At 35.0% G+C, this 15,004-nt stretch overlaps 1 protein-coding gene across 3 annotated transcripts in view; it reads left to right on the forward strand.

The window, feature by feature from the left end:
* The first annotated feature begins 671 nt into the window (after positions 1 to 671).
* The window catches only part of HGF (hepatocyte growth factor), a 71,040-nt gene continuing 56,707 nt past the window's right edge, over positions 672 to 15,004 (forward strand). For 2 of the 3 annotated variants that reach the window (XM_019746907.3, XM_088797791.1), the window contains exons 1-5: positions 672 to 803; positions 1,073 to 1,199; positions 8,019 to 8,184; positions 11,736 to 11,848; positions 13,389 to 13,503. In XM_019746907.3, coding sequence (XP_019602466.1) covers positions 1,112 to 1,199; positions 8,019 to 8,184; positions 11,736 to 11,848; positions 13,389 to 13,503 — 482 coding nt within the window. In that variant the 5' untranslated portion in view covers positions 672 to 803; positions 1,073 to 1,111. Of the gene's footprint in view, positions 804 to 942; positions 1,200 to 8,018; positions 8,185 to 11,735; positions 11,849 to 13,388; positions 13,504 to 15,004 lie in introns of those variants that run through there. The other variant, XM_019746908.3, reaches the window with a different exon arrangement.

The raw sequence follows: 15,004 nt of genomic DNA on the forward strand, positions 1-15,004 counted from the left end.
CACTTTAAACTCTGTATTGGCTCACATTTGAATTCTTTCCTACGTGAAGCCAAGAACCTTCCTGGCCCAGGGTTTGAGTCCCCCACCTGAGGGATTCACTACCCTGGCATCAGAAGGGCAATAGTCAATGCTACATTTATCTGTCGAGGACAAGAAATGGATCACCCCAGTCTCTTAGACATTTTAAGTGCATGACCAGATTTGATCACAAACCCCACATCAGACAAGTTTCTTTTATGCACTTTGGGTACATGTGTGGTGACTGGGGGTAGCTTAGCATAGCTTCTGAAAAAAGCTGCCTGCTCTGAGCCCATCGGGCAGGGACAATTTTCCCACCTGACATTGTGGGTGCTTTTTTACTTGTTTATTTTCACTGCACAATACCACACCCTTTTCTTACCTAACCTCTTTTTACCTGGGCTGGACCTGCCTGTATGCTCTGCCTCCCTCCCGCCTCCCCCTCCCACCCTGTCTCCAACACTCTAGGGAACCCGTGTCAGTGTTTTGAATCCCTAGGTTTCTCTAGCTGTGAAACTAGACAGGTCAGGAGCTAAGGCGCATTTGACTGAAAGGCAGCTCTTTGCTTTCTTCTCATGCTGCTTCCCCTTCCTCTTTTCCCAAATAGATATGTAAACACATGTATTTTTCTGTTTAAATTTAGCGAATTGGTCCTCTGCCTGTGCCTGGATTTAGCTATTGGGCTGAGCCTTGCTCCTCCCTTCCCTACTCGGATAGGAGCCACTGGGATCTGGAGCTCGAACTTCCAAATTGAAGCTGGCCACAGGCCAGGTGACCTTTTCTTTGTAAGTTTCTTTCCTAAGCAGAGTTGGGGGGTGGAGGGGGGGCGGGGAGCTGGGATCTGTTTGGTGAAGTTGGAGGGGTAGTGAGGAAAAGGGGGGTGGGTGGAAGAGAGTAAAGGGCTGTTGTTAAACAGTTTCTTACCGTAAGAGGGAGTTCAGACCTAGATCTTTCCAGTTAATCACACAACAAACTTAGCTCATCGCAATAAAAAGCAGCTCAGAGCCGCCTGGCTCTTTTAGGCATTGAGTCGGAACAGGATTCTTTCCCCCAGGCATCTTCTCCAGTGGGATCCGACAGCGTGTCCAGCATCATGTGGGTGACCAAACTTCTGCCAGTCCTGCTGCTGCAGCATGTCCTCCTGCATCTCCTTCTGCTTCCCATCGCCATCCCCTATGCAGGTTCGTTTTCTCTTCATCATCATCATCATGATCATCATCATTATTATCATTATTATTATTATTTTAACTCTCTCTTGCTAACCTTTCCTTTTCCCTTTACTCTTTCTTCCTTTAGCCTATTCCCAGCATCCTTTCTCAGCTCTGTATTTAGTATGGGTTTTCTTTTTTTGTTTTTTGTTTTTAACCACTCATTGTCCTTTCTTTTCATATTCTATTTCTATTTGCAAATCATTTAACATGATAATTAACATCCCTTTAGTGTGTCGCACCCACCTCTCCCCCTACTGAGCCAGCCCCTTCTCAATTAGCTTAATAGTTGAGGACTGTGGGATAGGAGTGAAGTGCTAACAGGGGCTGGAACTTGGCTGGTTTGGACAAGTTTAAAGCTGAACAGAAGGTCTCGTCTGAACTGGAAGAGAGTGGTGGTCAGTACGCAGGGACTCATTTTTTTCCAGAGGATAATTTTCCATGACAATCCACTACCCCACATCACTCAGTCACTTTTCAGAGCCAAATTATGGCTTTATCCAGGTTTTTATTTGGAGAAGGCAGATTGAACTCTGAGTATCTGCATGTTACAAAAATGAAAGAGAAAGCCTCTCTTCTGAGATCTCATTCTTTCTGGGTATGGATGCCTGCCTGCGCTTTTGCAACTGTAGTGCAAGGAAGGCAAAAATTGCGTGACTTTGATGAAAGCTTCAGAATTTCTCTTTTCCAGTTCCCATGTTCTCTCCTGAATTTACAGGTTGGGAAGGAGTTGCTTGGGAGTTTGTACTGCCGGAAAGTTGAGAGATTTCATTTGCTGCTTTGGGAAGGTTTCTGTTGTTATAAGGGCAGGAGGAAACATCTGCATTCGGTTGTATTATCATTGCAGTGGCTGGGATGCCAACGGGACAAGGTGGTGAGCATCATGGGTGGGCACAGGGGAATAAAAGCATGAAACAAATGCCCAGATGGTAGACATGGCCATTGTATAATCTAAAACAGAGAATTGGCTTATCTTTTGAGATAAGTTAAATGTGAAATTCATCAGACCTCTGATCTAGTTTCTGATGTAATACAAGGGTTGAAAGCATAAATAATTTGCTAAATGTCAAGAAATTGTTCAGTCCATCTGGCTTTCTTCTATTTTGCAAAGTGGCCCTTTTGGAAAACAACACTGTCTGGGAGGGTGAGTTTGAAATCATATAGGTAAGATTTCTGAAAAGGTGAAAAAGAAGTTACTTGAATCAAGCAGGGCATCATGCTTGAGATGTGTCATTTTAAAATAGACTCCTATAAGACATTGCTGGTTTAGGGGAGTTTGAGCATAAATTGAAATCATGGCTAATATTTTGAGGGTTTTCATTGTTAAAGATTAAAATGATGTTGGTCTTAAGTAGAATATGTTACCTGAAATATCTGTGCTAATGCAAGGGGAACACAGTGTGGAAAACCCAAACAGTAGATCAACCATAGACAATGTCTATTTGTTTTTGGCATGCATTACGAAGTTTTGGCAGGAGATATACATTCGTAATTATATTTCACTTTGGCTAATGTTGAAATGACTGCGTTTCCTGAGTATAGGGAAAATGCAGCCCAAGAGCGTGCTGGCAGGCAAGGGAGGCCAACTGGGAATTACAGATATGCTGCGAATAATTCCTGAAGTGGATAATGCTAAAATTGTCATCAAAAGAGGGTCTGCCTTTGTTTGGGTGGCAAGTCTATTTTGATAGTTGTTTTTTTTTTGGTTTTGTTTTGTTTTTTTGTAACATTCTTCAAAATGGAAAACACGGATAGCCCTTTTAGAACATACAGAAAGTTTGTTCTTTTTTCTATCATCTAACATTGAACATTTAGAAGTTTTTTTGTTGTTGTTGCTTACTTTTTGATTTATCCTGTGAGTCTATATTTGCACATATTATAAGATAGCACAATGTTAGAAAAGAACTGGATACTATAATGACTTGACAGCCAGTTATAAGTAGAATATATTATGGAAATAATTTATAGAAAAGTTTCTTAAGGAATGTTCAATATAGTGAACCCAAGCCATTCTCGTAGAAGTTGGTCTACATAGAATTACCCTCTATCAACTTCCACCTACAGTGGAAACAAATATCCAATCCTCTGTAACAAAAGAAGCATTAATTGAGCACCTAATGTCCAGGAATCTGTGGGTGGGTGGGGGTATAAAGAACAATTGAGAAAGAAACCTACATTACTGGGTAGCTGTTATGGACCAAGTTCTAAAACAAAGGTTATTTAATTTTAATAAAATTGGCATTATTCGACTCCGCTAACATGAGTAAACCAAGGTTAACTATCTTAATTATTTTATTATCTAAATTAAGGGATGGAACTGATATTCCTACCCAAATCTATGTGAATAAAATACGTATTTGTTTGTTTTTTAAATATTTATACTGAAGCCAACAGCAGTGAAACCAACTGCAACTGCCTTTAAAAAAATCAATTTTGCTAAGAAATATAAGAAAAACTCTGTTTTAGAAATACTGTTTTACTGCGGTTGAGATTCCCTTTCTAGGTTTAAAGATCAAACCAGGTTTAGAAAGTCTATGGTACCCAAGTTGAATATGAAAAGATGGGTAGTCACACAGTCAGTAGTCCCTAAGCCAGGGGAACACCGGGACCAAAGCTGTAGACGTGAGAAAGTATAAGAAAGGACAGGTAACCATGTGGGCTGGTGTACTGAGTACCTGAGGGGAGAGCAGTATGATCTGTGATTAGGGAACTAAGATAGGATAGCATGCATGCAAAAGCGATGAGTACCATGCTAAACTATTCTGAACATCATGTGCTGCTGCTAAAAGATTTTGAGTTGACAAGACACCTGACAGAATTACTTCAGTGTGGTTGTTTTGGTTGCTATGTGGACAGAGAGTGGTAGACAGAAACAAACAGTGAAGGAAGAGAGCAGGAGGAGGCTTCTATACCAATGAAATACTGAACAAGGAAGTGGAATGAAAGAGAAGGAGGGAAATAGCTAGGGAACCTCCTAATCTCACAGTGAACGTCACTTCATTTTGGAAATCTCTTTGGAGATTATTATGCTGCTTCTGTAGTACCAACATTGGATTTAAATCTGACATGATCCCTTTCTTCTTGACATCTTGACTTGTGATACTGTTAACCTTCTTTAAAAAAAAGGAGAGATGATTGTGAAATCCAAGTCCTAGATAATAGCTATGAAAAGGAGCTATTTTCATACAGTCAAATTTTCGTATACTCATAGTTCCAAAATGGATTCGTTTTTATGATTCTTGTCTTTGAGAAATTTAAAATCTCCAGTCACAACCATTCCCTTCCATTAATTATTTGTGTACTTTCATCTTAACACTTTGCCACTTCAAGCTGTTAATCACTAATCATGTGGTAAGTTTCTCAGAATATGTGGAGCCAGATTCCTGCTTCTTTCTACACCCTGCAAATCCTTGCCTTGCATGATTTTCCTTTGAAGTAAATGGTTAGTCCATACAGAGAAGAAAATATATGAGGTACTGAGAGAAATGAGTGTGAGGCCCAGGGACCAGAGGGAGAAATGTGTCTTTTTTCAAGCACCTTGATACATTTGACCCTACTCTCTGTTTATAGGTTTTCACTAAGATCCTAATGATTTCAGTTCTGAAATAGGGACTTCAGGTTCTTCAGGAAATATAGCTTCCAGAATGTTTTCCCATACTGAGAGAAGAGGAAAAAGGAGTTGCAATTTAAAGTACAGGAAAACATGACCAAGTTGGAGTGATCTCTCACCCTTTGATTTCATTTCAATATTTTGTTTATAAACTTCAACTAACAGTCATGCATAAAAATATAGTAGGGAAAAAAATCTGATCCAAAGATATTTTTCAGTTTCTTTCCAAATTAAGCTTGTCTTTTAACTGTTTTCAGTAAAACAAGCATCAATTGTTAACACATATGAAAGAAAAAGTTAAAATTATTTTCAGCAAAGGAATTTTATTTTCAGATGCCATTTTTGAATGACGTCTGTTTTGAATTTCTCTTTTATTGAAGAAGGAATTCATTTTATAAATGTGTGGCTTACATGATGTACAATTAGCTTGAACTTCACATTTTTGATTAATTAGTTACTGATCTAGTAGAAATGACTGAATTATGAAGGAAAGTTTCTAAGTCATGAGAAATACATAGTGAAAAGGGAATCTGGTTTCTGGTTCCATTTGCCTCTGATTAGCTTTGTAGGCCCAGACAAGCTTTTCACTCCTATTTATTATCTAGTAAAGGGAAATCATAGATTTATTTGCTTTTTAGAATGCTTTTTGATCTTTAGATGAAAGGTAGTGATGGAAAAATTTATCAGCAAGCAAGAGTAGACTGTTTTTATGAGGTACAGCTACACATGAACATGTTTCAATAGGACAACTGAGGAGATATAGAACCAAACACAATCAATCCAAAAGAGACCTTCTTTCTCTATGGTAGTCCTCAATGCTTGCTTTCATATTGCATGGTGCTAAGAAAAAAAAACAGAAAATTGATGAGGGGCTCTAGGAAAATACATATCTGAATTTAATGTTTGTCTTAGACTTTTTAAATTTAGTTTTATGCTCTTCTCTCTCACTTAGATATGTATAATAAATGCATTATAAATGAGGCCAATTTTAGTTCTATATTTTTAGTTGACAGAATTTGAGAAATATATATATATATATAATTCTTCCATTTTGGTGGACAGTTTTTTAAAAAAATAGAGGACCTGCACCTATTTGTTTCTAAGAAATATTCCTATTTATACAGAAAATCAGATGATTATTATGCTGTGAAACATTTCACAGCACCTAAGAAATAGTTCACTAAGGTCAAAAGAAGGAGAATCTCTTAATGGAGAAAGATACTCTTCTCTCTAATGGTCCTGTGGGAGAACCCAACATTTGAAAAGAATTGTACCACTTTTTTTGCCTGGGAAAATAAGTTTCACACAAATGCCAGAAATTAAATTTCAAAACTAAAACTAAATCATTGCATGTTAATAACATTATTTATCCAAATTGATTTCCAAATATTTACTTAATGAGTATAATTTAAATAGCTCATTTTAGTTCAAATATAATATAACTTGCATGTTTTAGATTCAGTAATTGGGATATTAGCATTTCAGGTAATTAAACGAAGTCATTTGGAAAGTCAATAAGAATGCCAGAATTATCATCTGTCTGCCAACGTCATGCAAAGCATTTGGTCCACACTCAATAAATAACATGTTGATGGATTATTTGGTTGATTGAATTTCTATGTCAAAATGCCTTTTAAATTATACCTGTGTACCATAGCTATCCCATGTTGTAGGGCAAAGAAAAATTAAAGATGAAGGCATTATTACAGAAATTAGTACCAGTCTTTTGGTGCTTGTGTTCTGGAGTTTCATAGAGAACCAGAAATTTAGAGCACTTCATGTTTTCTCTTATTTATTGTGGACTTCAGTTTAGGATAGACATTAATGAGTAGCATCTGTCTATTTAATCAACCAGCTGGAGACAGTGGTTGCTAGCACATTTAATGCCATTCTTGGTACCTCACTTCACTAGCCAGATTTCCAGATTTTCTGAACAAAAATTTTCACCCTCTTTTCTTGACACATTTCAGCACATATATAAGACTAGGTGTACGTTTCTAGTTCTACTGTCTACATTTCTTCCATACTGATATCTCTAAACCAAATCTTCAGAAAATATGTAGAAACCATGTTTCCACGTACTTTCCTAGCAATTCTTAGAGAAAGACGTCATCCTAAGTGTTTAAGAAGGGGGTTCTCACGCTAGGCAGCTGGGTTTTGAATCAGCTCTTCTGAGTGGTCAATTTTTCCCGGTGTCTTGGTTGCTGCATCTTAAAAAGAATAGATTACTACTGACTTTGTTTAAGGGTGTTCAAAAGAATTGACAGGCAGAAGAGGTGCACAACCATGCCTATCCTTATTGTACAACAGCTGTGATCTCTTAGACATTTTGATCTTTATGAAAATGATGATCATTGTTAGAAAGCAGGTAACTTTAGGCAAACTGAGAGTAAAGTTCTTGATACCCTAAAGTTATGCTTAAGAGTAAGTCTTTTAGGATATTTCAGTTTTGTTTGTAGGTTTTCAATAGGAGGCTTCATACTATCTAGGGGCCTTATAGAATATTTCATGAAGAAAAATGATATTGCTCCATTAAAGGATGAAGTTTTACATACATGTGATTTGCAGCATTTGGCTTGTTTTCAAGACAAACAGTTCAGTGATACTAAGAAATGGTGCCTCAACGCACAGAAAACACTTATGTAAAAAATGAGATGGGCTAAAATATGGATAGTATGAAATACTTTAAAGAGCAAGTCAGAAGAATTTATCCACTACACCGTTTTTAGTGAGAAGTTTCTCACCTGTCACTAAATTGGCTTATCTAATTAATACCATAACTCACATAAGGGCCAATTATAGAAGGAAATGACAAATTTAATTGTATAGCCTGATACGATATGTCCTGGAACTTGCTTGCATACTGTTTGGAGAATATCATGTTATTTGTTTCTTTAGAGTGAACTCTGTCCTAATTTTCAAAAACATCCTTCGTTTAAAAGAATGTAGATGAGTGGCTCTACATAACAAGTTATTTATTCTTCACTGATTACAATATTTCTCTCTTGTTCTTAACTATCTAAGAGTATCATTCCTTACCTCACTCCATCCCGAACCCCTGGAGGTTTTCTCATACGTTGTCAGATAAAATCATTATCTTGTAGATGGTCCTTAAGGACATTTTTTCTACATGAGCCTTAAAAGCTTATCCCCTCCCCGTTTTTTTTAATTATTGTTAATAGAAGGACAGAAGAAAAGAAGAAACACACTTCATGAATTCAAAAAGTCAGCAAAGACTACTCTATTTAAAGAAGACCCATTACTGAAGATAAAAACAAAAAAAATGAACACAGCAGACCAATGTGCCAATAGATGTGTTAGGAATAAAGGACTTCCATTCACTTGCAAGTAAGTTGCTTCATTTTGTTCTTAGGATAGTTTTCCAAATATAACATGTACTTATTACCATCATGGTTTTCTTTTTTCTTTTCTTTTCTTTCTTTTTTTTTTTTTTTTTTTCTTTTTTTCCTAGTCAATGTAATTTGCCCTTAGAATTATAAGCTTGGCTTGAGTTTTAAACCCATTACAACAGAAGACTGAGCTCTCACTTGGTGGAAATATGAGTAAGGGAGTGCATATAAACTGATATCTTTTAGAATCCACAATGGCTTTGGTTATGGAATTGATGTTTTCTCATCTTATAAATAGTTGAACTTTAGGAACTAAAATTCAATTAGATTGACTTTCATCCCTCTAACATTGAAAATGTTCTATTCAGAGTAGACATTGTCTTTATTTTATTTTTCTTGCAAAGGGAGTGAAGGAATTTTCAGAATATAAATTGGGCAACAGCCAAAATTTACTGCAACATATGTCATTGTCTTTAGGGATTTAAATAAAAGGTGTTGAGAGAATTAGATTAAAAACTAGAGGGATTGGTGTCAGCAGCAGAGGCTGTTTAAAAGAGGTTAGGAGTAGTGATGATGAAGTTTTAGGTGAAAAGTGATGGGGATAATTCACAGAGGCAGGAGCAGACTCAAAGAGGGAGTTTTCTTATCTTTTGAAAGTCCCTGTGTAACCTCGCAGGGAAGAATTCCTGACTACTTTGCCAGTGATCCCAGAGGATAAAACTTGGAGTTTTGGGCCATCAAGGTGACAATTTCATCTGAATAGTCTTCTGAACTGCCAGAATAAAATGCATTTCCTAGTTCTTCATAAACATTTACTTCCCTCACTTTCCACCCTTTCATTTTCTATTTCATCCCATGTTTTACAGGATTGAGCATGACACGCTGTGAGTTTTAAATTCTCCTCTATTACACTTGTGTCACGACACTTAATGTGAACACAGATTTAGTAATGTCATGGCAAGTGGTCCTAAATTGATCTTGTCTTTCTCAGAGTGTCACGGACCTGCGGACAAAGGACATTGTCAGAAAAGGTCTTCAGCTGAGTTAGGGAGAGGAGAGACTGTCTCTTTTCTATTCATTCACAGCTCCTCTGGAAATATTTTTATATCCAAACTGCCACTTTCAGAGAGATATTTCATGGCAAGGGCAATGGGGGATCAACTTTGCAAGTATATCCTTATGTTAGATAATTCTGTTTCTTTCCCTTTTTTTCCTAGAAAAGCTTTGAGATTTTAAAAAATAAATTTGAGAAAGCTACTCTCAATCAACATCTCAGCTGTGTAGATTTATGGATATGTTATTCTGGCAACTGATGAAGTTGGATTTATTGTATTTTCCCCTTTTGGGGTTGGAAGGGTTGGGCAGAGGGGATGGGAGAACCACATTTCATTGTTGGTTTTTAACTTTGGATCTGAACGTACACTTTGCTGTCTGCGTCCACAAGTCCAAGGCAAGTATTGTAACCTTTCTATCTTCACATTAGTCAGCCTTATGCCTATTAAAATACAAAACAAAGCAAAACAAAAAACCTTTCCCTTTGTTTTATTTAGGAGAAACTAAAATGAGTTTGCTGCATTAGAGACACATGTGACCTGATTAATAAATCTTTACATATTTCATGTCTATGAGGTTTCATATTTTCCTACCATATTCTGGTTGAGTTAAACTTAGTCTCCAAATTTATGGCAACCTGTACTGAAAACCATATGTAATAATACCTGTGGACAGCCAGCGTTCTTCTGCCCAGAAATTGTATCATCCTTCTCATACATTTATCCCAATATGTGTATATTAACATATGTGTTTGGAATCACTAAATATATTAGTTATTCAGAATTGAATGGGCATACTGTGATAGTCTGCAATTAGGTTCTTAACGAATTAAAAGCTCTGTTTGCAGACTTGCCATGGACTAGAATCACTGGAAAACAATGGCAAATATAGGACAATGTTTGAAAAATATCAGCAAAGCTGTGTGAAAACATCTGTGATTGAGTGGGTATGGGGTGAAACATTTTCAAACAATGTTTTCTCTTGAGAAAGAATCAACAATATTGATTTTTTAGAGATTGAAATTTTTCTTTGCTGTGTCAGAAAGATGACCAGAATGCCTGATTCTAAGCTCTTCAGAAAATTGCTATTCATTAATTAGCTCAAGAGAAGAAAATAGACTTTCCTCTTCTAGCCATGACTAACTACTATTGGAATTGCCCTCCTGTCACGATCAACTAGAAAACAAGATATAATAAATTCTTGAAACGAAGATGATAATTAAAATAAGGCTAAGAGAAAAACTCTTAAAATCAATCTTAAAAGAAGATGCAACTCATGGAATTTGACAGTTTGGATCCAGTCCTCATGGAAGTGTAAAATGATATATTAGGAAATGCTTTTTTGAGAGAATATGGCATTGTAATGGAAGGAGAGAAAAGAGTGAATGAAGTCAGAAAACTGGAAACCCTGTCCCCTACTTTTCAAAAGGAGTTACATTTGTAGTCATAGAGGGAAATCTGGAATGTTCCTGATGGCACTCGTGAGTCATCTATCTGCAAGGTGATCTCAGGTCAAAGTAGTTTATATATGTGTGGTACATTTTTTGTTTTAGTGTGAAATTAATGTGAGGCTATTGATTCTGTAACTTTACATTTTCTTTTATAAATGTTTGGTCAGTTTTATTTTTATATGTGTTCTTTATCTATTTATTATGTCTTTAAAGTCGTTTAACACCCTCCTCCCCACACGCCCTACAATAGGGAAATAGGGAATTCCACATGTATTGCATTAGCTTACAGTTTACCAGACCAAATTCAAGTCTATTAGCCAATTCTCTCTTATCAAGTTATTCTGATACAGCTGCAAAAGTATACTTTTATGATTAGCTCTTAATTATTATTTTAGATGTTAAATGTTCTTATAGATAGGCATTTCAAAATATCCATATGTAAATCAAAGCACAAAGTTTATGAATATATTTTTTGAAGTTTTAGATATAAAATAAAATGTAGTAAATACAAAAAAAGATAGGTAAATATTTTAAAGTATTGTTTGCCTTTTTATATTTGTTTTATAAAAGTTATTTTCCCTCATTTAAAAGTACTTAAAAGTTGTCAAAATACAAAGATATAAATGACTAATTTGAAATATCTAAAGTTTACAAGAAGATTATTTGTTCTCAAAAAATATATGGACTAGAAGTAAAAAAATCCTATTCTTAGAAAATCTGTGTATTTCTCTTAATTAGATACTTATACATGGTGACATTGTAATTAGAATGAACACAGCAAGAAGTTTTAATACCATTTTTTTTTATGGAAGGAAAACCGTTCGAAATTCCAACATCATTTCCTGTATTGTAAGAAATGGTGACATTTAATATGTTGAAAATTTTATGAAGTACTTTACTATTCTCAGTTCAGAGATTTTTGCATTTATCATTTTGGCTTAAAAATATGTTTATATTGCCCTCTTTGGTTAAACTATGTGCCCATTCTTTAAAACTTGTATAAATAGTAGTATCCCTTCTTTCATTCAGATTTTTTTCCCCCCCAGGGCCTTTGTTTTTGATAAAACAAGAAAACGATGCCTCTGGTTCCCTTTCAATAGCATGTCAAGTGGAGTGAAAAAAGAATTTGGCCATGAGTTCGACCTCTATGAAAACAAAGGTAACTGGCTTCTCCCTAAATATTCCATAATGAAATAAAGTGTAACATACATGTAATTTCTTGCCACAATGCTCTTTCCCTGATTTTTCTAATATATACTGGATCTGTTATGCATTCAATTCATCCATTAAGACAGATGACACAAGCATTTCCCAAGCATATTCAGTGTGGTCCTTTTGATTAAAGGTCATTTCCCAAACTTCTTATAATTAGATTATCCCTTCCCTCTTTGTTCATTTCTAGGAGACTCTCCCAGAACTGGTATTTTCCATGTCATTTTAGAAAGTGCCACCTAAAGTTATTATTTTAAGATATATTATAGTATATTTTGAGCTTACTATAGTGTTTTAAATTTTAACAATTTTGGATAACTAATCTAAGTTATAGTCATGATTAATGATTTTTTAAAAATGTGGAGATTGTGAAAAAATTAGTTGGATCTATTTCTAATTATATTCTTTAAAATCTTTAAAAGAAAAATTGAGACCATATTATTTGTTAATTTGTCTATTTTGGTAGCCTGATATTACATTCACAAGGTATTTACTTTGGTCAAAAGCATAATGATATCAATAAAATAATTGAAGAATGATAAATAAATATGAATTGAACAAAATCTCTCATTCCAACAATAATAATCATGGGCTATATTTATGATAATTTTGTACAAATAGTATTTATTTCAATTTTAATGTTTTCTTTAGTCATAGTGTATGCTATTAAATTTTGATATTTGTCAATCTACACAGATATTTTCTTGTTAATAAGGTAGATTTTAAATTAAAATTAATTCATGGTAGAAAATAAGATGATCTCTAACCCTTCAATAATTCTACAAATCCTAAACATAATTTATAGTCTAGCATAAGACCATGTTTATTCTTATAGGTTATAAGCAAAGGTATTGTTCCTATCAAATACTATTATTTGGTAGGAATATACAGCTTATTTCAATTTGATTGCTTTATAATTTAGCAGCTGAAATGTTAGCAAAAATATGGAAAAAATAAGCGTAATATAATTATCTCTGTCTTTCACGCACACATGCATACGTAACCCACATGATTTTTCTGAGATGAAGACAAATTAGTTATTTTTATTATTTTAAAGTAACTTCTGAATTCAATATGGATTTTACAAATCACTTAATTTTTGTTTTTAATATTTTCTTAAAATGGGCTGAATATTTGAACAAATCATTCTGCCAAATTAAGTTTGTCTGGTCAACTAAGTGTAGAGACCTAATCTACTTTAAGTATTTGATTAATCTCTGCAGTTATCCAGGTATATGCACACAAAATTAAAACTTTTCAGTAGTCTCTTTTTGTCTGTTTTGGATTATTCTGAAATGTATTATTTTGAAACTATTAATAGAAGCATTAGACAAGACATTTTAATATGATTTGAGATAGTTTACAAGAGTTAATTACTTAAAGATTTGAATGGAATTCTCTTTTTCTTTTTCATATATACAGCATATATTACACATAGTTATAACATTTTTGTTTTCTTTTTTTTCTTTTTTTGCTTGCTCCAATAGACTACATTAGAAACTGCATCATTGGTAAAGGAGGTAGCTACAAGGGAACGGTATCTGTCACTAAGAGTGGCATCAAATGCCAGCCCTGGAATTCCATGATACCACATGAACACAGGTAAGAACAGCATAAAGAAGAGAGGATAGAACCTCTCTTTTTCTATATGGGTATTAGCAATCTCATGTTAGTCCTTCAGAATAATCCTACAATTCTATAATGATTTAGCTAACTTTCCTGAATTACATTAGGCCAAGGATTATGTGAATTCATGACTGATATTTAGCCAATGATTAATAAATTTATCATTAAGATGTGGTTTAACCTTATCCTACCTCAAAATTTCAATTTATAGATCTTGGTGTTTGTGAAGCAATAATGAAAATGTAAATTTTAAATGAGATATTTCCCTCCCGCCCTTTGCCTTTGAGGAAGTACCTCTGCAGCTGGAGTGGAGAGGCTGATTGTGAGAAATTAGAGATGGATCACATTCTGACCTTACCCAGGGGCCGGATGTTCTCTATCCAGGGTGGTTCTCAACCTTGGCTGCACATTAATATCAGCCACTATGACCCCTTAACAAATTCCACCACCCAGGTGTCAACACAACAATTAAATCAGAACTTTTTGGGGAAAACCCAGGTACCAGTGTTTTTTAAGAGTTCCCCAGCTGATTCCAAAGTACAATCAAAATTAAGAACTACTAAAAACTCATGCCTCAAATTGACCGGCTTTCTCATTGCACCTATTGTCTAATGAGTGGAGAAAACTTCTTATTTTTTGGGACTTAATGTCTACACTTAAGCATTGTGTTCATTATAACAGATGAATGCTATTTAAAGATGAGTAAACAATATCCATTGGCTCATTAGTCTAAGAGTTTTAATCATCATGGAGGAGAAACAGATATCTACTACCCACTAGAGAACTAAATATAGCCACAGTTCTCAAGACTTATTTCACAAATAATTTAAACAGGAACTAAAGTCATTGAAAATAGCTCTCCCTAGTTATTAAATGAGCTAGAAGATTTATTTTTACCATGTGCCAGGTACCTTGCTGAGCAGCATACCTTTAGTATATCTCATTTAATCCTCCCAAGAACCACATAGTGGGTGGTTTTATTAATTCTATTTTATATGTGATAAAACTAAAGCACAAGGAGCCTTAGTAACTGTTCAAGATCATACACAAGTAGTCAATGGTGTGGCCAGAGTCTGAGTCCAACTGGTGTCTCTCTATAACCTTTGTTTTCAACAACACCAAAGCATGAATCACTTAGCTGATCAGTAGGACACATGCTGTGACTTGTTTTTGCAATAGGGAAGTTGACTTTGCCTTGATGAATTCACTTTTTATTCAATTTCATGCCTTTTTGGAGAGCACAATCATGCAAGATGATTTCACTTCATTAAATAGAGACCAGTTAATTGGCCCACATATAAAGAAAAAGAGTTAGTTTCTCCACATTCAGATCAAACCTGTGATCGCAGCCTAATTAACACCAGCTAGTCCATGTCCAAACTAATCAGCTTTACAGAGTTTCAATAACAGAAAACAACTATTTTTCTCCAAAATAGTTACTTCTGATTATACAGGAATATCTCTGAAACACAATATT

This window comes from Rhinolophus sinicus, chromosome 4, assembly GCF_057876585.1.
Source record: "Rhinolophus sinicus isolate RSI-liver-muscle chromosome 4, RSI-T2T, whole genome shotgun sequence".
Classification (NCBI taxonomy): Eukaryota; Metazoa; Chordata; class Mammalia; order Chiroptera; family Rhinolophidae; genus Rhinolophus; species Rhinolophus sinicus.